At 45.0% G+C, this 25,564-nt stretch overlaps 1 protein-coding gene across 1 annotated transcript in view; it reads right to left on the bottom strand.

Annotated features, from left to right (window-relative positions):
* p2rx5 (purinergic receptor P2X, ligand-gated ion channel, 5) overlaps positions 1–25,564 on the bottom strand; it is a 132,112-nt gene that overhangs the window by 82,721 nt on the left and 23,827 nt on the right. The window contains exons 4-5 of the mRNA XM_078547835.1: positions 18,539–18,614; positions 2,860–2,941 (exon numbers count right to left, since the gene is read on the bottom strand). Of these exons, the coding sequence (XP_078403961.1) occupies positions 2,860–2,941; positions 18,539–18,614 (158 nt within the window). The remainder of the gene's footprint in view (positions 1–2,859; positions 2,942–18,538; positions 18,615–25,564) is intronic.

Raw genomic sequence — 25,564 nt, 5'->3', positions numbered from 1 at the left:
CCAGATGTGGGCTTCGCTGGCTGGGCCAACATTTATTGCCCATCCTTAGTTGCCCTTGAGAAGGTGGTGGTGATCTGCATTCTTGAACCGCTGCAGTCCATGTGGTGTAGGTACACCCACAGTGCTGTTAGGGAGGGAGTTCCAGGATTTTGACCCAGTGACAGTAAAGGAACGGCAATATATTTCCAAGTCAGGATGGTGAGTGACTTGGAGGGGAACTTGCAGGTAGTGGTGTCCCCATTTATCTGCTGTCCTTGTCCTAGATCGCAATGGTTGTGGGTTTGGAAGGTGCTGCCTCAGGAGCCTTGGTGAATTCCTGCAGTGCATCTTGTAGATGGTACACACTGCTGCTACTGTGTGTCAGTGGTGGAGAGAGTGAATGTTTGTGGATGTGGTGCCAATCAAATGGGCTGCTTTGTCCTGGACGGTGTCAAGCTTCTTAAGTGTAGTGGGAGTTGCACTCTTCCAGGCAAGTGGAGAGTATTCCATCACACTCCTGACTTGCGCCTTGTAGATGGTGGATATAAACAAATATGAAATAACTACTTTGTCAAGATAAAGATCGAAAAGGAGAAGTGAATCTTGAAGTGTTTTAAAGTGAGATGAGCAAGATAGTGATGGTTCAAAAAACATTTAGATAAATTAGTTGGACTAAAGGAAGGCAAAGCCCAAGCAGATACAACCCAGGAACCCAAAGTACAGGAGAAAAGAAATTGACAAGACCCTGGAAATTATGAACAGAAATTAAGGTTGGCCCCTCAGTGTCAGGTTCAGAGGCAGGAGGCCATGTGATCAACAGAAGGATGCAGGGTAGCAATCCCGCCACCTCCTCCCGATCAAATCCAGGGCAGGAAGGCTTGAGGACAGCCTTCCCACCTGGAGCCCGGCTTTTGTTTTGTTATTCATTCATGCGATGTGGGCGTCGCTGGCTAGGCCAGCAATTATTGTCCATCCCTAATTGCCCTTGTTCAGAGGGCATTTAGGACTCAACCACATTGCTGTGAGTCTGGAGTCACATGTGGGCAGACCAGGTAAGGACAGCAGATTTCCTTCCCTAAAGGACATTAGTGAACCAGATGGGTTTTTATTACAACTGCCAATGGTTTCATGGTCATCATCAGACTTTTAATTCCAGATTTTTAATTGAATTCAAAAATTTCACCATTGTGATGGGATTTGAACATTGGTCCCCAGAGCATTACCCTGGGTCTCTGGAACAGTAGTCCAATGACAATACCACTATGCCACCACCACCACCACCACCTCCTCCCCTCAAGACCTTTAAATGGCCATGGGACCAGGGTGATGGGGATCCTGATGACCATGAGAGGAGGGGCAAAGGGTGTGTGACGTGTGGGGGGTCATTAACATGAAACCAAAGAATTCATAACTGAGGTTGGATTCAAACCAGCAATCTTCAAGCTCGGCTGCTTCTCCAGGGGCTCCAAATGCCACCTTGTAGCCGACAGTGGGAACCCGGTACAAATACATAAATAACAAAGAGACACAGAGCTGCAAGGTCAGACTCCAGGTAGACTCTGAGAACACTGGCCAATCAGAGCTTTAGAACTACAGATCAAATGCCATCCCGGAAAGAAACAATACATGATATGGGACAATCAAAACTACAGGATGGTCCCATAAGAAAACTATCCCACTTACAATCACCTCTATCTGCAACCTGAAATATAGACCGGGATTTGATGTGGGTGACGGGAGTTTTGCCCACCTGTTGGAGAACCGCTGGGAGCCCCATGTCGCTTTTCTCCAGGAGGCCAGACGCAATTCCGAGGTAATCAGGCTCTTACCTGGGCAGAATCAGGTCTCCTGTTGGATTTTGTCTCCAGTGGGCGAGACCTGTCAGCCACATTAAATCCAGATTGTATTTCAGGTTCCACAGAAAATGGATGAGCCAGAGGACTGGAGAGTGAGCGGCTAATTTAGTCCCATGTTTTGAGGGGAAAACTAGCTAATCAGGTAATTACAGGCCTATTAGTTTAACATTTGGAGTAAGGGAAATGTTAGAATTTGAATTTGGATGAAATTATCACGTACCTATGTTAAAGAGAAAAAAAAGACGTAGATGGTAGATGGAATTCAATGCCAACAAGTCTGAGTGAAATATTTTGGTAAAGATAACATTTATTACAATGGAAGGAGGCTGGGTGCTGTGAGAAGCAGAGGGATTTGGGGTTTGGGTCACAAAACATTAAAGGCAGCATCTTCAGTTAATAAGGCTATAAATACAAGTTAGTGGAATTCTAGGTTCTATCATAGAGAGCTGTAGAATATAAAAGCCAGTAGAATGTAAAACTGTACTAAAACCTGTTACAGTACTGGGTGCACTGGTACCCATACTATCTGAAGGATATTGGGGCTTTAAAGAGGGTACGGTGTGGATTCACTGGGATGTTGCCAGGTATGAGGAAATATAAATACAAAAATTAGAGCCTATTCATTAGAACGACACAGATATGATAAAGTGTATAAAATTATAAAAAGCTGAGACAAGAAGCAGGCTGTTTCCACTTACTGGGTTCTAGAGCTACAAAATTAAACAATAAGGGATTTAGAATATAGGGGGAAGGGAAATCTCCTCAGACAGAGAGTTGTGAAGCTATGGAATTCACTTCCAAGGTTAGTGGTTCAAGTAGAAATGATGTCAGCATTCAGAATTAGACTGAGCAGGTGGAATGTAAAAATATATCAATTAGTTTCTAACTATTAAGATTGGAAAGAAAAATGGTCAAATTTCCATTCTTTGCATTCCGTTTGAACAGAAAGATTGGCGGATTAATTGCAGTCATTTATTTGATCCTATAAATGAAGATAGACATCATTTTAGGCCTCTAAACCTACCTTGGTAGTTTGCTGCTTTCCACAGGGCACCAGGCATATACTTCACAAGTCCCATTGCTCAAACACCGGCCTGTTTTTACTCCTATTGGGCATAAGAAAACATCTACTGCAGCTGAGTTAAATCCAGAACCATAACAAGTTGGCTTATTTTGCTCTTTTAAAAGACCTGGACTTAGTTGCTTTTAAACTGTTTTTATCCTTTTTGAGTCATTCCCAACTTTTCCCATTACACAGAAATAGGAATCAATGTTAGAGAAAAGTTTTGCCTTATTCTCTCGATTCCTGGAACCTGCTTTGGAACTTAAAACAAATAAAAAGCCTCAAACCATTGCTCAAGTTAATCGTCACACAGAGGCCTCAACAGGGAATGTCTAAACACAGAGGGATATGGGGGTTCAGATTCACCGGGCACTAAAGGCAGCACCTCCAGATAATAAGGCTGTAAATAAAAGCTAATAGAATTCTAGGATCTATCATAAAGAGGTATAGAATATAAAAGCCAATAGAATATAAAACCTTACTGTTGCAGCAAGAACATCTTCCATTTATACAGCACCTTTCATTACAAAGTTTTCCTAAAGCATTGCACAATATTATAAATAAAAAGCCAGAGCAGAAATTAGAGAGTGTGAACAAAATGGGATTTAAGGAGAGGATGGTTGAGGGCTGAAGATATTTAGCAAGGGAATTCAAAGTGTGGGGACAGGCAACTGTATGGATAAAGGTAGGGAGGATTCACAAAAACTCAAAGGGACTGACAGTTTGGATGTAAGAGGGTTTATGGGCCCAAGGGAGGTAACAAAGGTACAGTGAGTGAGGCTTTGGAGAAGTTTAAACACAAAGATAAGAACTGGAGGAATTAGGGGACCAAAAGACAATGGAGGTCAGCAGATGAAAGTGATGGATGAGCAATACTTGGTGTGGAATAGGATACAGGCAGCAGTGTTTGGATGAGTTGAGTGTTGAAGCTGGGACACTTGCCAGAAGAACATGGAGTAACGGGTGGATTTTCACTGTCTTCACCTAGGGCTAAAAGGTGTTAAGAATCTCGGAGTGCAATCAAGAAGCTCTGACCATTAAAACTACAATGTGGCTGGTGCAATTTTGAAAGAGGCCTGTCACTGGGTTTTCAAAATCTGTCCCTCCTGCTTTTTAACAAAGAAATGATGCTTGTCTGCTATGGACTGGCTGGAATATGCTCTATGTTCAGTTTGATCAGGTCTTTTTTTTCAGCTTTTCACAGGATGTGGGCATCACTGGCTAGGCCAGCACTTTTAATGCCCATCCCTAATTACCCTTGAGAAGGTGGTGGTGAGCCGCTGCAGTCCATGTGATGTAGGTACACTCACATTGCTGTTAGGGAGTTCCAGGATTTTGACCCAGTGACAGTGAAAGAACGACGATACATTTCCAAGTCAGGATGATGAGTGGTTTGGAGGAGAACTTGCAGGTAGTGGTGTTCCCATGTAACTGCTGCCCTTGTCCTTCTAGGTAGTAGAGATCCTGGGTTTGGAAGGTGCTGTCGAAGGACCCTTGGGTTGCTGCAGTGCATCTTGTAAATGGCACACACTGCTGCCACTGTGCGTTAGTGGTGGAGGGAATAGATGTTGAAGGTGATCGATGGGCTGCCAATCAAGCAGGCTGCTTTGTCCTGGACAGTGTCAAGCTTCTTGAGTGTTGTGGGAGCTGCACTCATCCAGGCAAGTGAGGAGTATTCCGTCACACTCTTGACTTGTGCCTTGTAGATGGTGGACAGGCTTTGGACAGTCAAGAGGTGAGTTACTCTCTGCAGAATTCCCAGCCCCTGACCTGCTCTTGTAGCCATAGTGTTTATACGGCTAGTCCAGTTTAGTTTCTGGTCATGTCAATGGTAACCCTCAGGATGTTGATAGTGAGGGATTCAGCAATGACCAGGCCTTTGAATGTCAAGGGGAAATGGTTGGATTCTCCCTTGCTGGAGATGTTCATTGCCTGCCATTTCTGTGGTACGAATGTTACTTACCACTTATCAGACCAAGCCTGAATGTTTTCCAGGTCTTGAGCATATGGCCCAGACTGCTTCAGTATCTGAGGAGTCGTGAATGGTGCTGAACATTGTGCAATCATCAGCAAACATCCCCACTTCTGACCTTATGATGAAGGGCAGGTCATTGATGAAACAGCTGAAAATGGCTGGGCCTAGGACGCTGCAGGAACTAAAGCAGTGATGTCCTGGAAATAAGATGACTGACCTCCAACAGCCACAGTCATCTTTTTTTTGTACTAGGTATGACGCCAGCTAGTGGAGAGTTTTTCCCCTGATTCCCACTGACTCTAGTTTTTCTAGGGCTCCTTGATGTCAAGCGCAGTCACTCTCGCCTCACCTCGGGAGTTCAGCTCTTTTGTCCAAGTTTGAACCAAGGCTGTATTGAGGTCAGGAGCTGAGTGGCCCTGGCAGACCCCAAACTGGGTGTCAGTGAGCAGGTTATTCCTGAATAAGTGCCACTTGATAGCACTGTTGATGACCCCTTCCATCACTTTACTGATGATCAAGAGTAGACTGATGGGCCGGTAATTGGCCAGGTTGGATTTGCCCTGCTCTTTGTGTACAGGACATAACTGGGCAATTTTCCACTTTGTCGTGTAGATGCCAATGTTGTAGCTATACTGGAACAGCTTAGCAAAGGGTGTAGCAAGTACTGGAGCACAAGTCTTCAGTACTATAGCCAGATTATTGTCAGGGTCCCTAGCCTTTGCAATATCCAGTGCCTTCAGCCATTTCTTGATATCACGTGGAGTGAATCGAATTGGCTGAAGGCTGGCATCTGTGATGCTGAGGACCTCAGCAGGAGTCCGAGATGGATCATTGTTATGACACAGACCATGGTAGAGGCTGAGTTGTTTAAATCCCAGAGGAAAACTTGAACAATTGTCATAATCTATATTTTCAATTGGTATGTTTGAGATACAGCTCTGAATTCAGGAATAAGACCACCAAGCCACAAAAGGGTTTTTTTTTATATAAAGGTAAATTAAACATTTATTAACCTAACAACAAATTAAACACATACACATGTCTACAAATTACCACCATAATAACTTCTAAACAAATCCCCAAATTAATCACTCCCAGGCAAATCTTCACCAAGGCAACAGTAACCCATAGACTTTAAACAGGCACCAGGCAAAGCACATTTGACCTTACAAATTCAAAATGAGGTCCCTTGCCATTTGGTTCCTTTGCAGACACAGTTGCAGGCTTACAGGCTGGTTAGATCTTAAAGGCTTCTGCCTTACACACACAAACTCCTTTCTATTTATACCTAGCTTTTCCTTTGAATGTAAGTTTTCCATGGTATCCTAGGCTTTTAACATCATATCTTCTAACAATAACATTTTCATCCCACAAATTTTATTAGTAATATAAACACATTGCTTGGCGTCTACCAGCTAGGTGCAAGATTTTACTTCCACTTTCTTGAATGGTTTATTCAACAAATGCAAATTTACCCTTTACCTTCTTCTCCTTACATTTATCTAATTAACATCTCAAAATTACCATATATCAAAGCAGCCAGACTAGCTGCCTTTAATCCAATTAAGACACACACAGACACACACATAGACACAGACCCAACTACAATTCCAATTTAACAAAAATTTCCAATAACATTATAGACATTAATATCTCTTCATGACAATCATCCACCCGGCACATCTGGCTGAAGATTGTTGCAAGTGCTTCAGCCTCATCTTTTGAACTGATGTTCTGGTCTCTTCCATCATTGAGGATGGGGATAAAAATAGAAACTGCTGGAAAAACTCAGTTGGTCTGACAGCATCACTGGTGAGAGAAACAGAGTTAACCTTTCTCTCTCCACAGATGCTGCCAGACTGGCTGAGCTTTTCCAACATTTTCTGTTTTTATTTCAGATTTCCAACATCCACAGTATTTTGCTTTTAATTGAGGATGGGGATATTTGTGGAGCCTCCTCCTTCAGTGAGTTGTTTAATTGTCCACCGCCATTCATGACTGGATGTGGCAGGACTGCACATCTTATATCTGATCTGTTGGTTGTGGAATCGCTTGGCTCTGTCTATCACTTACTGATTATGCTGTCTGACATGTAAATAGTCCTGTATTATAGCTTCACCAGGTTGACACTTCATTTTTAGGTATGCCTGGTGCTGCTCCTGGCATGTCCTCCTGTACTCCTCATTGTATCAGCGTTGATCCCCTGGCATGATGGTAATGGTAGAGTGGGGGATATGCTGGGCCAAGAGGTTACAGATTGTGTTCAAGTACAATTCTGCTGCTGCTGGTAGCCCACAGCGCCCAATTTTGAGCTGCTAGATCTGTTCAAAATCTATCCCATTTAGCATGGTGGTGGTGCCACACAACACGATGGAGGGTATCCTCAATGTGAAGACAGGACTTCGTCTCCACAAGGACTGTGCGGTGGTCACTCCTACCCATACTGTCATGGACAGATGCATCTACAGGTTGGTGAGGGTTAGGTCAAGTATGTTTTTCCCTCTTACTGGTTCACTTATCACCTGCCGCAGACCCAGTCTTGCAGCTATGACCTTTAGCACTCAGCCAGTTCAGTCAGTAGTGGTGCTACCGAGCCAACCTTGGTGATGGACATTGAAGTCCCCCAGCCAGAGTAAATTCTGCACCCTTGCCACCCTCAGTGCTTCCTCCAAGTGGTGTTCATCAGTGAGGAGCACTGAGTCATCAGCTGAGGGGGATGGTGACATAGTAATCAGCAGGAGGTTTCCTTGCTCATGTTTGACCTGATGCCATGAGACTTCAATGGGTCTGGAATTAGTCATCTCATTTTTAAGTAGGTCTGGTGCTGCTCCTGGCATGACCTCCTGCACTCTTCACTGAACCAGGGTTGATTCCCTGGCTTGGAGGGTTAGCCAATACTGTTATGGGGTGTTGCTTACATCTCAGTAGGTTTTAATGAAGTCTTCATAGTCTGAGGCAGGTTGATTGTCAGTCTTTATTAACTAATAAAACTATTTACAAAGATGTAGGCCAGAATTTTTAGCTCAGCGGGCGGGCGAGTGCCTGACCTGACTGAGCGTGAAATGACGCGTGATGGCATCAGCTGAGTGTGCCGACATCAACACGCAGTTGTGCAATAGTTCGGTCAGTGGGCACGCACCAGGGCCGACAATTAAAAGACCTATTAAGGCCATTAAGTTATCAATTGATGTTCATTTTTCACTGCCCGTTCAATCTAATGGTTGACGGGCAGGCAAAAAGGCCAAGCAGCCTTTGCATTTTTTTGGAAACCTCGTCCATGGGCGGGATGAGGTTTCAAAAAGCAAAAACAAATAAAATAAAAACTTTATTTTTTAATTAAAAACATGTGACAGAGTCACGGAGCTGCCTCAATGAGATTATTCAGCTCTCTCTCGCGCACATGCGCAGAGTTTGCACCAGGCCTGCTCGCCCTCAACAAGCTGCTCCGCGCGTATGACGCTGGGCGGGCCTTAATTGGCCCGCCCAGCGTGAAATCGCGGTGCACTGTCGATCATGGGTGGCAGTCGGCTTCCCGACCTCGCTGATCCCTCACGCCAAGGGCAAAATTCTGTCCATAGTAAAGGGCACAAGCTAGTTGCTGTCTCCATGCTTGGATCTGCACATGGTTCTGTCCAACACCACACTGACTCAGGGTGCACCCATCAACGTGTGGGCGTACTATACTCAGTCCCACATTAACCCTAGCCAGACTTTATGCTACAAATACTGAGGCTGTCTGCAACAAATTACAGGAGGACATTAATAGACATGCAGAATGGACAAATAACTGGCAAATGGAGTTCAATACAGATAAATGTGAGGTGGTACATTTTGGTAAGCCGCTTGTAATTCCTACGGCCTTGAGGAGTCCATTTTTCATGTTTCTGGAGGCTTCCCGAGGTTTCAGCCCCTGTTTGATTATTTGAAGGGGCTGCTCCTCAATTTCTAGTTGCACTTCAGCACCACGCTCCTGACCTTTGGTCATCCAGTGTAGAGAGAGGTGGATAGAGCAGAGAGCCTCCTCATGGGTCTGCTCCTGAGCCTGGCCTAGGTGGTTTTTAACAGGTCCAGGCAGCAGGCCGGAGAGGGCATCATTAGACCCGATTGTCTGCCCTTCTCTCGCAGTTACGTTTCATGCCCGGGTGTCCTGGTGAAGAATGCTTGTGGCCTTCCATGACCAGTGGGCACCACAGGGGCTGGAGTGTATCATCAGCCCCAGGAGCACAATTTTGCTTTAATAAGTTTCCTTTGAAAGCTTTATTTTTTGTTACAGTGCCCATTTAAGGTCTGTCAATTTATTAGCTTATTTCTTTATTTTGTTTAATTGGTTTCCAAGAGAGCACATAAAGAGAGTCAGGCCTTGAGGAGTTTACATCGATTGTCAGAGGTTTCAACCCCTATTTGAAGGGGCTGCTTCTCAAATTTTGGTGGCACTTCAGCCCCACACTCCTGATCTCTGGTCACCCGGAGCCGGGAGGGAGGAGTGTTACTCACAATAAGAGGTTGTAATGGAAGAATTAATTCACTCTGCTCTTTTTGTTCAAGCTGGTTTATTTTCAAGACAACTCCTCAGTGCTACTGACTTCCAACTAGCTTCCACACTGTCCTTTTTATTCTATTTAGATGGGACAATCAAGGCCCATCACCTGCTTAACTAGCAATTATCATTTACAAGGTGATTGCCACATTGACAAGGAGGACCTCCTTGTTAACCTGCTCCTGGGTCTAGCCAAGGTGGCCACTAATAGGTCCAGGCAGCAGGCAGTTGAGAGGGTCATTCAACCCGACCGTCCTCCCCTCTTCCGTGGCTACGTTCACAGCCGGGTGTCCCTTGAGAGGGAGCACATTGTGTCCACTGATATGCTTGAGGCCTTCCGCAACCAGTGGGCACCACAGGGACTGGAGTGCATCATCAGCCTATGCTGAATGTGTAAGGTTGCAGCCCCTGATTCAATATCTTAGGGGGTGATCTTTAGCCACTCCTGAGAAGAGAGGTAGGCCATTTAATGGACCTCCTCATTAACTTGCTCCTAGGCTTGGCCATGGTGGCCATTAATAATTGATGCATAACATCCTTACTTTTATGTTCAATTCCTCTTGTAATAAAGGATAGTATTCCATTAGCCTTCTTAATTACTTGCTATCCCTGCAGACTAACTTTTTATGGCTGATGTACTAGAACACCTAGATCCCTCTGCACCTCAGAATTTTGCTGCCGTTCTCCATTTAAGTAATACTCTGCTTTTTTATTCTTCCTGCCGAAGTGAACAACTTCACATTTTCCCACATTATACTCCATCTGCCAGATTTTTGCCCACTCACTCAGCCTATCTATACCCGTCTGCAATCTCCTCATGTCCTCTTCACAACATACTTTCCTACCTATCTTTGTGTCATCTGTAAATTTAGCTACCATGTTTTCACTCCCCTCATCTAAGTTATTGATGTAAATTGTAAAAAGTTGAGGCTCCAGCATTGACCCTTGCAAGACTCTACTCATCACATCCTGCCAATCAGAAAAGGACTCATTTATGCATACTCTCTGTTTTCTGCCAGCCAGCCAATCTTCTACCCATGCTAATATGTCACCCCCTATGCCATGAGTTTTTATTTTCCACAATAACCATAACCTGGCACCTTAACAAATACCTTCTGAAAATCTAAATACAGTACATCTACAGGCTCCCCTTTATCCACAATGCATGTTACTCCTTCAAAAAACTAATAAATTGGTTAAACGTGGTTTCCCTTTCACAAAACTATGCTGACTCTTCCCAATTACCTTGAGGTTCTCAAAGTGCCCAGTTATAACCTCTTTAATGATTGATTCTAACATCTTCCCCATGTGAAGCTAACTGGCCTATAGTTTCCTGTTTTCTGTCTCCCTCCCTTCTTGAATAAAGGGGTTATATTTGCTTCTTTCCAGTCTGATGGAACCTTTCCAGAATATAGGGAACTTTGGAAAATTAACACCAGTGCATCATCTACTACCTCATTAACCACCTCTTTTAAGATCCTACGATGAAGTCCATCAGGACCCGAGACTTGTCAGCCACAGCTCCATCAGTTTACTCAGTACCACTTCCCCAGTGATTGTAATTTCACTAAGTTCCTCTCTCCCCTCCACCTCCTGATTTGCAGCTATTACTGGAATGTTTTTGTATCCTCTATAGTAAAGACAGAAGCAAAACATTGGTTCATTACATCCACCATTTCCTTATTATCTACTATTAACTTCCCACTGTCACTCTCTAGAGGACCAACACTCACTTTACTTACTCTCTTTTTAAATACCTGTAGAAACTCTCTTGTTATCAGTTTTTACATTTCTAGCTAGCTTCCTCTCTTACTCTAATTTCTTTCTCCTGGTTAACCTTTTAATCATTCTCTGCTGTTCTTTATATTCTGACCAGTCACTTGACCTACCACTCATCTTTGCACAGTTGTATGCTTTTTCCTTAAGTTTGATGCTTTCCTTAACTTCTTTAGTTAACCATGGATGGTGGGTCCTCCCCTTGGAATTTTTCTTTATAGAAGGAATGTACTTATTCTGCATATTCTGAATTACCCCCTTAAATTAAAAAGCCAGACATTTCAGTATGTTAACATAGGGCAGAAAATGCAACCAAAAAATAGGATGAAGGATTGGAATGCCAAAGATGAATTTCAAAAAATGAAAAAGATTATGATCAATGCAAAATTTGCCTTGAAAACAAAGCTGAGAATCCTGGAGTGCTACATCACACCAATTTTGACAGATGGAACCAAGTATTGGACGATTACCGAAGCAATGCAGAGAAGAATCAAATGCAGAGTTGTGGTTGTTGAGGTGAATAATGAAGATACCTTGATCAAAAAGTTTGCAGACAACACAGAAATTGGCCATGTGGTAGATAGCGAGGAGGATTGCTGTAGATTGCAGGAAGATATCAATGGACTGGTCAGGTCGGCAGAAAAGTGTCAAATGGAATTCAGTCCAGAGAAGTGTGAGGTGATGCATTTGGGGAGTTCAAACAAGGCAAATGATCACACAATAAATAGGAAGGTACTGAGAGGTGTAGAGGAAGTGAGGGACCTTGGAGTAAATGTCCACAGATCCCTGAAGGTAGTAGGGCAGGTTGATAAGGTGGTTAAGAAGGTATGTAGAATCCTTTCATTTATTAGCTGAGACATAGAATATAACAGCAGGGAGGTTACACTGGAACTATATAAAACATTAGTTAGGCCACAACTTGAGTATTGTGTGCCGTTCTGGTCACCTCATTACAGGAAGGATGTAATTGCACACACACAGCTGATTGGTCTGGGAGGGTGGCCTCCTCCTGCCACACCCCCAAGGAGAGGTTCTCCCTCCTCTCCCTCATGGCCTCCAGCATGACCTCCAGGTCCACATCAAAAATCAAGGCTGCTCTACCCTGAATTCCAGGCTTCTGGCCGTGCTCAGACCATGTGGAATTGAAATATTCTGAGATCTCTCCCTCTGCAGCTTCAGTACTCAAATGGTGGACAGTTTAAATCAGGTCCACGCTTCAGTTGTCCTGCCTCCGTTCCCACCCGCAGCTTTAGTTGGGTGTCAAACCTATCTCCAAATCAATTAGGGAGTCATACCCTCTCCCCCTGGAGTCTCAGGGGGCCATTCCTGTTCCCCTGCCACTGCACCCCAGGGTAGGGTTGGGACCCAAAAGTGGTCCTGACTTCCATTTCCGACCCTCACTGTGAAAATCCAGCCCAGGAACTCGAACCAACTTCCACTGGTACAGGCTCATTGGCCTCAATTGCAGCATCTGAATTACCTAAGATCTGTTAACTCAGTATTGGCCAGCAATAGAAGCTGAAAACACATTTGCCAAATGGGCCAGCCTGCTAAGTCACTGGCAGCAGATAACAAAAAATGCTTTTCCTGACAGCTTTTTAAGATTGGTCAGTGTGGCAATCTGAGGTGTAATACACCTTTCAGAGGTGAGCAGATCGACCATGTGACTGTAAGACCCAATAGCTGTGCAGCGCGGGCTACCAGGTTAATGTTAGTCTAGAGTAGGGTCCAGTTGGAGAAGCACACATCATGACAGTGCTCTATTGTTTGTATAAATAAATAGTATGTGCTTCATTTCATATTGGTCTTTGCAATATACTGCAGATGCAATCAACTCACCTGCCAACAGATAAGCGTGCAACCAGTTCGCGAACAAAGCGACCCCACAATAAAACATAACAACTGGCGACAAGGCAAAACATGACCGGTCGATGACACCAAGGAAAGCCATGAAAGCTCAACTGAAGTGAATCAGCCATGCCCTGCAGGCCGATTGTTAGTACATTACAATTGTAAACCCTCACCGTAGTCGTCAAAGTCATCGTCCTCAATGCAACAATTTGGCTGCATTGAACCATTTGATCAGACCACCGATGACTGGTCACATTATATTGAACGCCTCGCGTTTTTCATTTTGGCCAACAACATATCGAGAGAGGAAGAGAGACAGGCTCTTTTCGACATGTGGCAGTAAAACACACGGCCCAATTCGTAGTCTAACGGCACCCGACGCTCCAGATTCCAAGAGCTTTGATCAGTTGGTGAATCTAGTGAAAGGTCACTTCCAACCAAAACCCTCGGTAACAACTCAGCATTTTAAATTCAATTTGAGGTGTCACGCCCCTGGACAGACAGTCACTTGCTATACAGCAGCCTTAAAACAACTGACAGAGTGCCCATAGCTCCAGTGCTAAAGCTTGACCAGAGTGACCGAATATGCGGGGACTACAAGTTGACCGCTAATAAAGTGGCCAGACTTGGGAGGGACCCTATACCAAAAATTGATGAATTGTACTCCAAGCTGGCATGGGGAACCACATATACAAAACTCGACATGAGCCACACCTATCAGGCTCCAAGGAACCTTGGACAGCACCTTCCAAACCCACAACCACTACCATCTAGAAGGACAAGAGCAGCAGACACATGGGAACACCACCAACTGGAAGTTCCCCTCCAAGCCACTCACCATCCTGACTTGGAAATATATCGTTGTTCCTTCACTGTCACTGGGTCAAAAAACACTTGAAAAGGGAAAAATGTATCTTCCAAACAAAAGAAGTGATTTACCTGGTTCATAGGGTCCACTTGCAGAGCCTTCACCCAGTAGAAGATCAGGTGAGAGCTATTCGTGAGGCGCCAGCCCTTAAAAAATGCCACAGAACTCAAGTCTTGGGAATCATTAACTGCTACGGTCATTTTCTCCCTCCCTAACAGCACTGTGGGTGTACCTACACCACATGGACTGCAGCGGTTCAAGAAGGCAACTCATCACCACCTTCTCAAGGGAAACAAGGGATGGGTAATAAATGCTGGCCAAGCCAATGAAGCCCACATCCCGTGAATGAATAAAAATAAAGTCGAGTTAAAAAATGCCTCTGTGGATTTTGTGTCTATCAACACACATAGGGGGTTATACCAGTATACCAGGTTACCAGGTCACCCTTCGGAATCTCATCAGCTTGTGCCATTTTCCAACGGACTACAGAAAATTTACTTCAAGGTCCACCCCATGTGATGGTTTATCTCAATGGTGTCATAGTAACAGGACCAACTGATGAAGAGCACCTGGCTAACTTGGAAGAGGTATTGAAGCACTTCTCATAAGCCAGAGTATACTTAGGGAAAAATGTATCTTCCAAGCAAAAGAAGTGATTTACCTGGGTTATTGTGGAGGCCAGGTCATTAAGTGTATTTAAAACCAAGATAGATAGGTTCTTGATTGGTAAGGGTATCAAAGGTTACGGGAAGAAGGCGGGAGAATGGGGTTGAGAAACTTATCAGCCATGATTAAATGGCGGAGCAGACTCGATGGGCCGAATGGCCTAATTTCTGCTCCTATGTCTTATGGTCTTATGGTCTTATGGTTATAGGGCCCGCTTGCAGAGCCTTCACCCAGTAGAAGACCAGGTGAGAGCTATTTGTGAGGCGCCAGCCCTGAAAAATGCCACAGAACTCGATGGGTGTTTTCTCCCAAATTTGTCAACAGTACTGGCTCCATTATACGGGTTACTTAAGAAAAACCACAGGTGGACTTGGCAAGCTTCATAACAACAGGCTTTTACGACTTTAAAGCAGTTACTACATTCATCGGCCCAGTTGGTACATTTTGACCCAAAGAAAGAATTGATTTTAACCTGTGATACATCCCCTTACGGAGTAGGGGCGGTACTCTCCCACCAGATGGCAGATGACTCTGAACGGCCCATTGGCGACGTTGATTCTAGCCTCTTACTTTTATCCACCGGCCAGGAAGCCAGATTGCCAATGCTGACACACTGAGCCGATTACCCCTGAAGGACAGCAATGTGAATGTCCCCATCCCTCAGGAGCTTGTCTTATTACTAACCTTTCTGGGTTCATCACCAGTGAATACCAAACAGATCAGAGAATGGACAGACCATGATCCAGTTTTGTCTCACTTCAGGAAACAAGTCTTGCAAGGACGATCTAACAAGCCAAAGTCGGACGAAATGAAGCCCTATTTTAACAGGAGATACGAGCTCACCTACCAGAATGGCATCTTACTGTGGGGAGCGAGAGTCATTGTGCCTTCCAGAGGAAGACAACCATTATTGATAGGATTGCATAGCGCTCACCCCAGCATTTCTAGAATGAAAATGTTGGCGCGCAGGTACTTATGGTGGCCAGGGATGGGCACTGAAATCGAAAACATGGTCAAGAGCTGTATGCAGTGCCAACAGGTGCAGAAATTACCTCCTTCTGCTCCACTGCATTCTTGGGAATGGCCAGGAAGGCCATGGGTCCACCTCCATGTTCACTACATGGGGCCTTTTTTGGGCATGATCCTCTTACTTATCGACTCCCACTCAAAATGGGATGTATACTTTTTTTTATTCAATCATGGGATGTGGGCTTCGCTGGCTGGGCCAGTATTTATTGCCCATCCTTAGTTGCCCTTGAGAAGATGGTGGTGAGCTGCCTTCTTGAACCGCTGCAGTCCATGTGATGTAGGTACACCCACAGTGCTGTTAGGAAGGGAGTTTCAGGATTTTGACCCAGCGACATTGAAGGAACAGTGATATATTTCCAAGTCAGGATGGTGAGTGACTGGAGGGAACTTCCAGGTGGTGGTGTTCCCATGTATCTGCTGCCCTTGTACTTTGAGATGGTAGTGGTCGTTGGTTTGGAAGGTGCTGTCTCAGGAGCCTTTGTGAATCCCTGTAGTGCACTTGATAGATGGTATACACTGCTGCTACTGTGCGTCGGTGGTGGAGGAAGTGAATGTTTGTGGATGTGGTGCCAATCAAGTGGGCTGCTTTGTCCTGGGTGGTGTCAAGCTTCTTAAGTGTTGTGGGAGCTGCCCTCATCCAGGCAAGTGGGGAGTATTCCATCACACTCCTGACTTGTGCCTTGTATATGGTGGACAGGCTTTGGGGAGGCAGGAAGTGGGTTGCTCATTGCACGATTCCTAGCCTCTGACTTGCTCTTGTAGCCACAGTATTTATGTGGCTAGTCTGGTTCAGTTTCTGGTCAATGGTAACCCCCAGGATGTTGATAGCGGGGGATTCAGTGATGGTAATGCCATTGAACATCAAGGGGCGATGGTTGGATTCTCTTTTGGAGGTGGACATTGCCTGACACTTGTGTCGCACGAATGTTACTTGCCATTTGTCAGCCCAAGCCTGTAAATTGTCCAGGTCTTGCTGCATTTGGACATGGATTGCTTCAGTATATGAGGAGTCGTGAATGGTGCTGAACATTGTGCAATGATCAGCGAACATTCCCACTTCTGACCTTATGATGGAAGGAAAGTCATTGATGAAGCAGCTGAAGATGGTTGGGCCGAGAACACTACCCTTAGGGACTCCTGCAGTGATGTCCTGGAGCTAAGATGACTGACCTCCAACAACCACAACCATCTTCCTTTGTTCTAGGTACGACTCCAACCAACGGAGAGTTTTCCTCCTGATTCCCATTGGCTCCAGACTTGCTGGGGCTCCTTGATGCCACACTCTGTCAAATGCAACCTTGATGTCAAGGGCAGTCACTCTCACCTCACCTCGGGAGTTCAGCTCTTTTGTCAATGTTTGAACCAAGGTTGTAATGAGTTCAGGAGCTGAGCAACCCTGGCGGAACCCAAACTGGACGTCAGTGAGCAGGTTATTGCTAAGCAAATGCTGCTTGATAGCACTGTTGATGACCCCTTCCATTACTTGACTGATGACGGAGAGTAGAATGATGGGGCGGTAATTGGCTGGGTTAGATTTGTCCTGCTTTTTGTGCACAGGTCATACCTGGGCAATTTTCCACATAGTCGGGTAGATGCCAGTACTGGAGCTGTACTGGAACAGCTTGGCCAGGGTTTCGGCATGTTCTGGAGCGCAAATCTTCAGTACTATTGCCGGAATATTGTCAGGGCCCATAGCCTTTGCAATATCCAGTGCCTTCAGCCATTTCCTGATTTCACGTGGAGTGATATCACGAGGTGAGATCACCCACATCTGCCGCCACCATAGACAGATTGCGTCAGAGTTTTGTGATACACGGTTTACCAGAGAGAAGAGTGTCTGACAATAGAACGGCATTCACCAGGAGGCATGTAGATCACCTCAGGAAAAGGGAAACAGATCCACAGGAAAAGGTGCGCCCAACATTCTCGTTGGAGTCTACACCACAGATAGAAGGAACTCCTCTTGCTTTGGAAGAACCTGTGGAACCCGTTGAGCCTGAGAGAGTCGAAGAGGCAAACTTACAGGTTCCTACAGGGGAGCCAAGTGGACAGATAACTCCTGAGAGGGAGGCCTCAGATAAACCATCCAAAGTACTAGAACTACGATGGTCAACACGTTTGAAAAAGCCTCCTGAGAGACTGAACTTGGTAAATAGTTTATTTCTGTAAATTGTTAAAATATTGTAAAATGTACTTTCAAGTAAAGGGGGAGGGATGTGGTAATCTGAGGTGTAATATACCTTTAAGAGAATGTGAGCAGATTGACCATGTGACTGTAAGACCCAATAGTGCAGGCCACCATGTTAATGTTAGTCTCGAGTTGAGTCTGGTTGGAGATGTTAATGCTCTGTTGTTTGTGTAAATAAATAGTATGTGCTTCATTTCATATTGGTCTCTGCGTCTGTAGTATGTTGTAATTGACTCGCCTGCCAACAGATAAGCATACAAACGGTTCGTGAACAAAGCAATCCCATAGTAAAACACAACAGTCAGGTTTTCAATCAAGGCAATGATAGAAATAGCATCCACATAACAAGAAAATTCCAATAGTGCAGAAATAATTGTCTCCCTTCTTGGGTGTGTAGAAGGTAAAAACACTGTAAGCACCTACACAGATCACGTTCCTCTGCGGCCCCTCTCCCACCACTCACACAAAACAGCTGCAGCGATACAAACGCTGGGGCCATCTTTCCCTAACATTTACACATGGGTTGGAACATTCCATGCTAATGGGACCACGTCCCAGCAAAAGAGAACAGCAAGAGGGTACACAGAGATGTCCTGAATTGCTTTCTATCCCACCCCCACCCATCTATATCTTGCAGAAAATCCTGAGGAGGAGGGAAAGAATCCAGCCATTTACTCGTGTCTTATAAAGGCAGCGATTGTTACACAATGCAATTTCTAAACTGACATAATTGGTGCTTTGATGTCTCACCGTTCCCAGCAATCACTGCTTCTCCTGGCTGGCAGTCACTGTTATTTTGACACCGAGCATCTGGAATGCTGGAATCCTGGGGAGAGAAATACAAAATCAGCGATAGTAAATCTTAGTGCATAAGCAGGTAGAATAAGATCTGTTCACACCCACAGCTGAACAATTAAAAGGTTGTCTACTATAAATTTGTGGTATGTACTAGAATCGCAGGGTCAGCAGTAGCAGGCTCCGATGTTCCCTACAATCAGGAATGTATTTTAAAGCCCTATATCTGAGACAGAGAGAGACTTGCATTTATATAGCATCTTCCAGGATCTCAGGACACCCCAATGTTCTTTACATCACTGATGTAATGTAAAAAATGTGGCAGCCAATTTGAGCACAGCAAGATCCATGAATAATAACTCGATACTGGTCAGATGATGGTTGAAAGACAAATATGCCCAGGACACCAAGGAACCTCCACCCTGCTCTTCTAGCTATTCGGTTTTAGATTTAAAAAGCTTTGAATTCAGTTTGTTAACATTTCATTTTACTGCACTTGAAACAGTGTCTTTTACTGCAATAGAAATGGCTAAAAGTAACATTTCAAAAAACGCATTTGAGAAATCCACATTTCATTGAATAGCCAAAACATTTGAAATGTTGTTATCAGTGACACTTAAATAAGTGACTCTGAAGTCACCTTTTTTTTGGTCTTTGGGACCCTTTTTATTTAAGTGTAGCAGAACACAAGATTAAGTAAAAAGCTTTAATGTGATTTATTTTGTCTCAGGGTATTACATGGCAGCTGCAGGTTGGAGCTAAGCCTTGTGAAACAGGCTTTCTGCATCAGGTGATCTTTTCCTGCAAGTAATTTTTGCACGTTACTACATGTCTTATTGAAGTTCAATTTTTTTCCAGTTGACTTTGAATGTAGGAAACGTCATGTTTCCTGATAGTTTTCAATCCCTTATCTGCTGAATTCAACTGTTGGAAATCAGTTATCCAGAATTCCTAGCGACCAGCCTAAAATCTCAAAACTTGACTTGTTCTTTAGAAGGATGTGTTTGAGGTTGCATTTAGAAAAGGCAAACCAATTTATCATCGGACTCAGAGTTCTATGACCCCAACATTAGTGTGAAACAGTTTCATTTTAGTATTCCATCTGATGAGTATTACAAATAGTGCTGCATTCTAGGCCTGTTAATCAAAACAGAGAGGAACAAAAGTAGGCATTTGACCCTTTCACCCTGCTCTACCACTTATGTTCAACGTCATGGGGGAGATTTTATGGGGCCTACAAGAGTGGGAAATGTGGCGAGCAGGGTGACTTCATTAGACAGGAGCTGAAATTTAACTTTTCCAATGGCCAGTTCAAATTTAGAGATTAAGTCAGTGGCGTGTTTGGGCCTCATGCCCTCCTGTGGTGGGTTCCTATTTGCAATATATTTGCATATATCATGAATATTCATGATATTAGAACTGTTTGTCATTATGTCCTTCCTTCATGATAAAGTCAGTGGCGCACAAGAATTTTTTGGCACCCACTTCACATTCATTTAAAGTTGACGTGCAGCTGTCAGCTTTGTACAGTTGTGCCTGAGGTCAGCGGCTTTTCTTGTTGAACTCTGCGGCCCAAGGGAAGGGAGCAGGAGAATGATAGCTTGCATGATGACTTGGGACTGGCAAAGTGAGTAACTACTGAGGGGGGGTTGGTGTGGAGTGGGTCGGGGTCATTGAGGAGTGGAAGAGGGATCTGAGGGAGGACAGAGGGTGGGAAGGGAGAGATGGAGGAGTGAAGTGGGAAGGGCCTGGTGTCCTGAGTGTGGTGGGGGCCAGTGGGAACAGTCAGTCAAGATAAGAAAATGAAGGGCAGTATCAGTACTGCCCAAGTAGGTACATCTCAGGGTGTTTTTCTTTCTTTATTCTTTCATTGGATGTGGGTGTCACTGACAAGGCCAGCGTTTGTTTCCCATTCCTAATTGCCTTTGAACTGAATAGCTTGCTAGGCCATTTCAGAGGGCAATTAAGAAGAGACAACCAGATTGCTGTGGGTCTGGAGTCACTTGTAGGTCAGACCAGGTAAGGACGGCAGATTTCATTCCCTAAAGGACATTAGTGAACCAGATGGGTTTTTAATGACAATTAATGATGGTTTCATGGTCACCATTACTGAGACTAGCTTTTAATTCCAGATTTCTTTTAAGTTAAATTTACATTCCACCAGCTGTTGTGGTGGGGTTTCAACCCATGTTTCCAGTGTATTGACCTGGGCCACTGGATTACTAGCCCTGTGAGGTTACCAGTACCACCATCTCCTTCCTCGACCCCCACCAACACCACCCCACCCTCCCTCCCCACCCCTATTGGCTAGCAGAGTCCTTACAGGGCTTTGAGTTCACCTATAACATTTCAATTATCCCTGCAGAGAGTGATCTCGGACAATATCCTTCACAATGCACAGAAGAGAGGACCAGCTGAGCCTGCAAGTTCAGCCATGTCCCACAGAGTGTTGGGTACGACACTGGACAGTAACATGAGCATTCAATAAAGAGTGAACACAGAAAAACAACAATGACTCAGATCTTTCAATCTCCGGATTGTCAGAGACCGGACGTATGCCCCAAGATGGGCTAAGAGACCCCTTGATGTCCCAACGCACTGACTCCATAGGAATTGCCTGAGAAGTTTGAATTTCAGATGGCCAATTCCTTTGCTCCCACGTACCCTCCGAAAAAGTCTCCAACTCTGAATTAGAGTCAGAGACTTCGGCCAGTTCTGACTTACTTACCTAGATAGTTACCAAGGAAATGTTAGACAGGAAAATCCTAGTCTAACTCCTGGGTAACTATACAACTGAGCCCCCGATCACTCACAATGACACACCCAACCCCCCCAACTCCGTCTCCCTCCAATCCCCCCACCCCCGGCTCGACCTGTCCCAACCTTACCACCCTACCCATCTACTTCCCTATCCACCTCCTACCCTACCCAACTACCACTCCATCTGCCACCCTACCCACCTATCACCTTACTCACCTGCATATTCATCCATTCACTTAGACACTCATTCACAAACAGATTAAAAAGTTGTCCCAGAGCATTTTGGTGTGTTAGTGAACGCTTACCAGAACACAGCAACAGATGCTGTAAAAAGGGGGCATGGCTTGGCTTGCCCTGACGATCCAGCGCTATGTGGAAGTTGTTGGATGGAGGACCACTTCGCATTTCTGAAGAAGCTGGGATCGGAGTCCCGGCCAGAAATCCGGAGCCTCCAGCGTGGCACAGAGAAAGTAGGAACCGTGAGGCAATCTGACAGTGATTGCTGCTCCTCGGAAGATTCAAGCCATTGCTTCTTCCACAATAAAGAAACGTCCCTCAATCTCTTGTATCCATCAATGGGTACTAACCATGAGGTGTGGTGTGCCATGAGGTGTGCCAGTACGTTTAACTCTCTGACTAAGCCAGTCTCAACAAATAACGATGATACACACGTGAATAAAGTGAAACCAATGTGAAATATTTACAAGTGCAAACTAAATCTGAAAAGCACCTGTGTCTCCTTTGTGCTCTCAGTAGGTTTTATGTTAATGACAATGGAGTTAGGCAAGAAATGTTTTGCTTCCTGTTTGTCCAGGCAGCTTTTTTATAACCCACCCATAACTGTTGCATTGACAGCTGACAGTGGGTTTCACCATTGAAAAACTTCCCTGCCGTGTGATCACACGTGTCTCCTGCGTACACCGCTAGCACTTTAAATTTTAATTGTAATCACAAAAGAAATGGGAAAAAGTTAGAGAGTGGAAGTGGAACCCACTTCCTGTTCCAATGTCAGGAACATTGGGCCATGGTTCAAATTCCGCATGTGGTTTCTGAGGCGAATGATGAGGATTAGTTGGACAACACACACAACCAGTGAGGAGGGTTTGAGGAAAGCAGGCACACAAAAACTTTTACAAATGATCACGAAGAGACAACTACAATTCTTTGGGCAGGTACTTAAAAGGGAGAGAAACGAGAAAATATGGTAATGACTTGTTAAAATTGAGGGTAGCTGAGCAAGAGAGAGACAAAGGAAGAAATACATTGACAGTTTAAGAAGCAGAACAGGTACAAGGTTTGAGAACAACACCAAAATGTTGGCTGCTATCAAGTTCCGTGACAGTTCGAGAGCCATGATCGCTGACATTGTAAAACGTGGCACCCAAAGAAGAGAATATCTGAAAGCCTCCAGTACCATATGAAACATTTGTAGTGAATCTGCACTCAGTGCACCAACCACCCCTGAACATGTTATCACTTTCCACATTTTTCCTACACTTCATATCTGAACCTCTGCAGCCAGGTTTCAGTCCTGCCACAGGACTGAAGCAACCCTCATCAAAGTCACAAATGGTGTTCTTTTACAAGATAAAAACAAAAAACTGCGGATGCTGGAAATCCAAAACAAAAACAGAATTACCTGGAAAAACTCAGCAGGTTTGGCAGCATCGGCGGAGAAGAAAAGAGTTGACGTTTCGAGTTCTCATGACCCTTCAACAGGTCTGGCTCTAATTCTTACACTGTGTACCTTAGTCTTAGACCTCCCAAAAAGCAAAAATAGTTTCTCTGTATCTACCCTATCTGTGTTTGGATAAATACATTTGTACATTGTGGCTTGCCGTACTCATTGACCTCTGATGCCATTGTATGTAAATAAAGGTTTTAGGGCCGTAGCTATTTACACACCACATGAAACAATCTGCTTCTTTAATGGGCCAAATTTTCAAGCCCTGCCAAAGTCAAAATGGAGGTAGACTGGGCCCAAAAATACTAGTGCCATCCAGTGCGTTGATTCCCCAGCCCTGTTCCCAGCGCCAGCTGATTTAGGGGAAGCAGGTTCAAGGCCCAACAGGGCTACCTGCTGTTTCTCAGGCGGGAAGCCAATCAAGGCTTATTAAAAGCTAAAAGCTACTGCGGATGCTGGAAATCCAAAACAAAAACAGAATTACCTGGAAAAACTCAGCAGGTCTGGCAGCATCGGCGGAGAAGAAATCAGTCAACGTTTCGAGCCTTCATGGCCCTTCGGCAGAACTGAAGCATAGTTAGAAGAAGGGAGAAATATAAATTGGTTTAAGGTGGTGGGGGGGGGGGGGGGGGTGGAGAGACACATTGAGGGTGTGGTGATTGTGGAGATGAGCAGATAATCAAAAGATGTCACAGACAAAAGGGTCAAAGAGGTGTCGAAGGTGGTGACATTTGTCTGAGAAAAGTGCTAATTAAGAATGGAAGACAGGATATTCAAAGTACAGCTCTAGTGGGGGTGGGGTGGAAAAACTAACAAGGTTTTAGTTTAGATTTAAAAATAATGGAAATAGGTGGGGAAAGAAGAATCTATATAAATTATTGAAAAAAAAAGGGGGGGGTGGAAAGAAACGGGGTGGGGATGGGGGGAAGGGGAGTTTAAGATCTAAAGTTGTTGAATTCAATATTCAGCCCAGAAGGCTGTAAACTCCTCTCACTTCCTCCAAATAAAAGGTGTGGCTATGGGTACCCGCATGGGCCCCAGCTATGCCTGTCTCTTTATGGGGTATGTGGAACATTCCTTGTTCCAGTCCTACTCCGGCCCCCGCTCACAACTTTCTCCGGTACATCGATGATTACTTCGGTGCGGCTTCATGCTCTCGTCTGGACCTGGAAAAATTTATTAATTTTGCTTCCAATCTCCAACCCTCCATCATCTTCACATGGTCCATCTCTGACACTTCTCTTCCCTTCCTTGACCTCTCTGTCTCAATTTCTGATGATAGACTGTCCACCAATATCCATTACAAGCCTACCGACTCCCACAGCTACCTCGACTACAGCTCCTCACACCCCGCTTCCTGTAAAGACTCCATCCCATTCTCTCAGTTACTTCGCCTCCGTCGCATCTGTTCTGATGACGCTACCTTCAAAAACAGCTCCTCTGACATGTCCTCCTTCTTCCTTAACCGAGGTTTTCCATCCACGGTCGTTGTCCGGTCCATATCCCGCGCATCCTCCCTCACGCCTTCTCCTCCTTCCCAGAAACATGATAGGTCCCCCTTGTCCTCACTTATCACCCCACCAGCCTCCGCATTCAAAGGATCATCCTCCGCCATTTCCGCCAACTCCAGCATGATGCCACCACCAAACACATCTTCCCTTCACCCCCCCTGACGGCATTCCGTAGGGATCGTTCCCTCCGGGACACCCTGGTCCACTCCTCCATCACCCCCTACTCCTCAACCCCCACCTATGGCACCTCCCCATGCCCACGCAGAAGATGCAACACCTGCCCCTTCACTTCCTCTCTCCTCACCGTCCAAGGGCCCAAACACTCCTTTCAAGTGAAGCAGCATTTCACTTGCATTTCCCCTAACTTAGTCTACTGCATTCGTTGCTCCCAATGCGGTCTCCTCTACATTGGAGAGACCAAACGCAAACTGGGCGACCGTTTTGCGGAACACCTGCGGTCTGTCCGCAAGAAAGACCCAAACCTCCCTGTCGCTTGCCATTTTAACACTCCACCCTGTTCTCTTGCCCACATGTCTGTCCTTGGCTTGCTGCATTGTTCCAGTGAAGCCCAACGCAAACTGGAGGAACAGCACCTCATCTTCCGACTAGGCACTTTACAGCCTTCTGGGCTGAATATTGAATTCAACAACTTTAGATCTTAAACTCCCCCTCCCCCCAGCCCCACCCCGTTTCTTTCCGCCCCCCCCTTTTTTTTTTCAATAATTTATATAGATTCTTCTTTCCCCACCTATTTCCATTATTTTTAAATCTAAACTAAAACCTTGTTAGTCTTTCCACCCCACCCCCACTAGAGCTGTACTTTGAATATCCTGTCTTCCATTCTTAATTAGCACTTTTCTCAGACAAATGTCACCACCTTCGACACCTCTTTGACCCTTTTGTCTGTGACATCTTTTGATTATCTGCTCATCTCCACAATCACCACACCCTCAATGTGTCTCTCCACCCGCCCCCCCCCACCCCCCACCACCTTAAACCAATTTATATTTCTCCCTTCTTCTAACT

This window comes from Cetorhinus maximus, chromosome 9 (assembly GCF_964194155.1).
Source record: "Cetorhinus maximus chromosome 9, sCetMax3.hap1.1, whole genome shotgun sequence".
Taxonomy (NCBI): Eukaryota; Metazoa; Chordata; class Chondrichthyes; order Lamniformes; family Cetorhinidae; genus Cetorhinus; species Cetorhinus maximus.
Note: the sequence above shows the minus strand (reverse complement) of the source record. Positions and strands in the feature narration are given on the sequence as shown.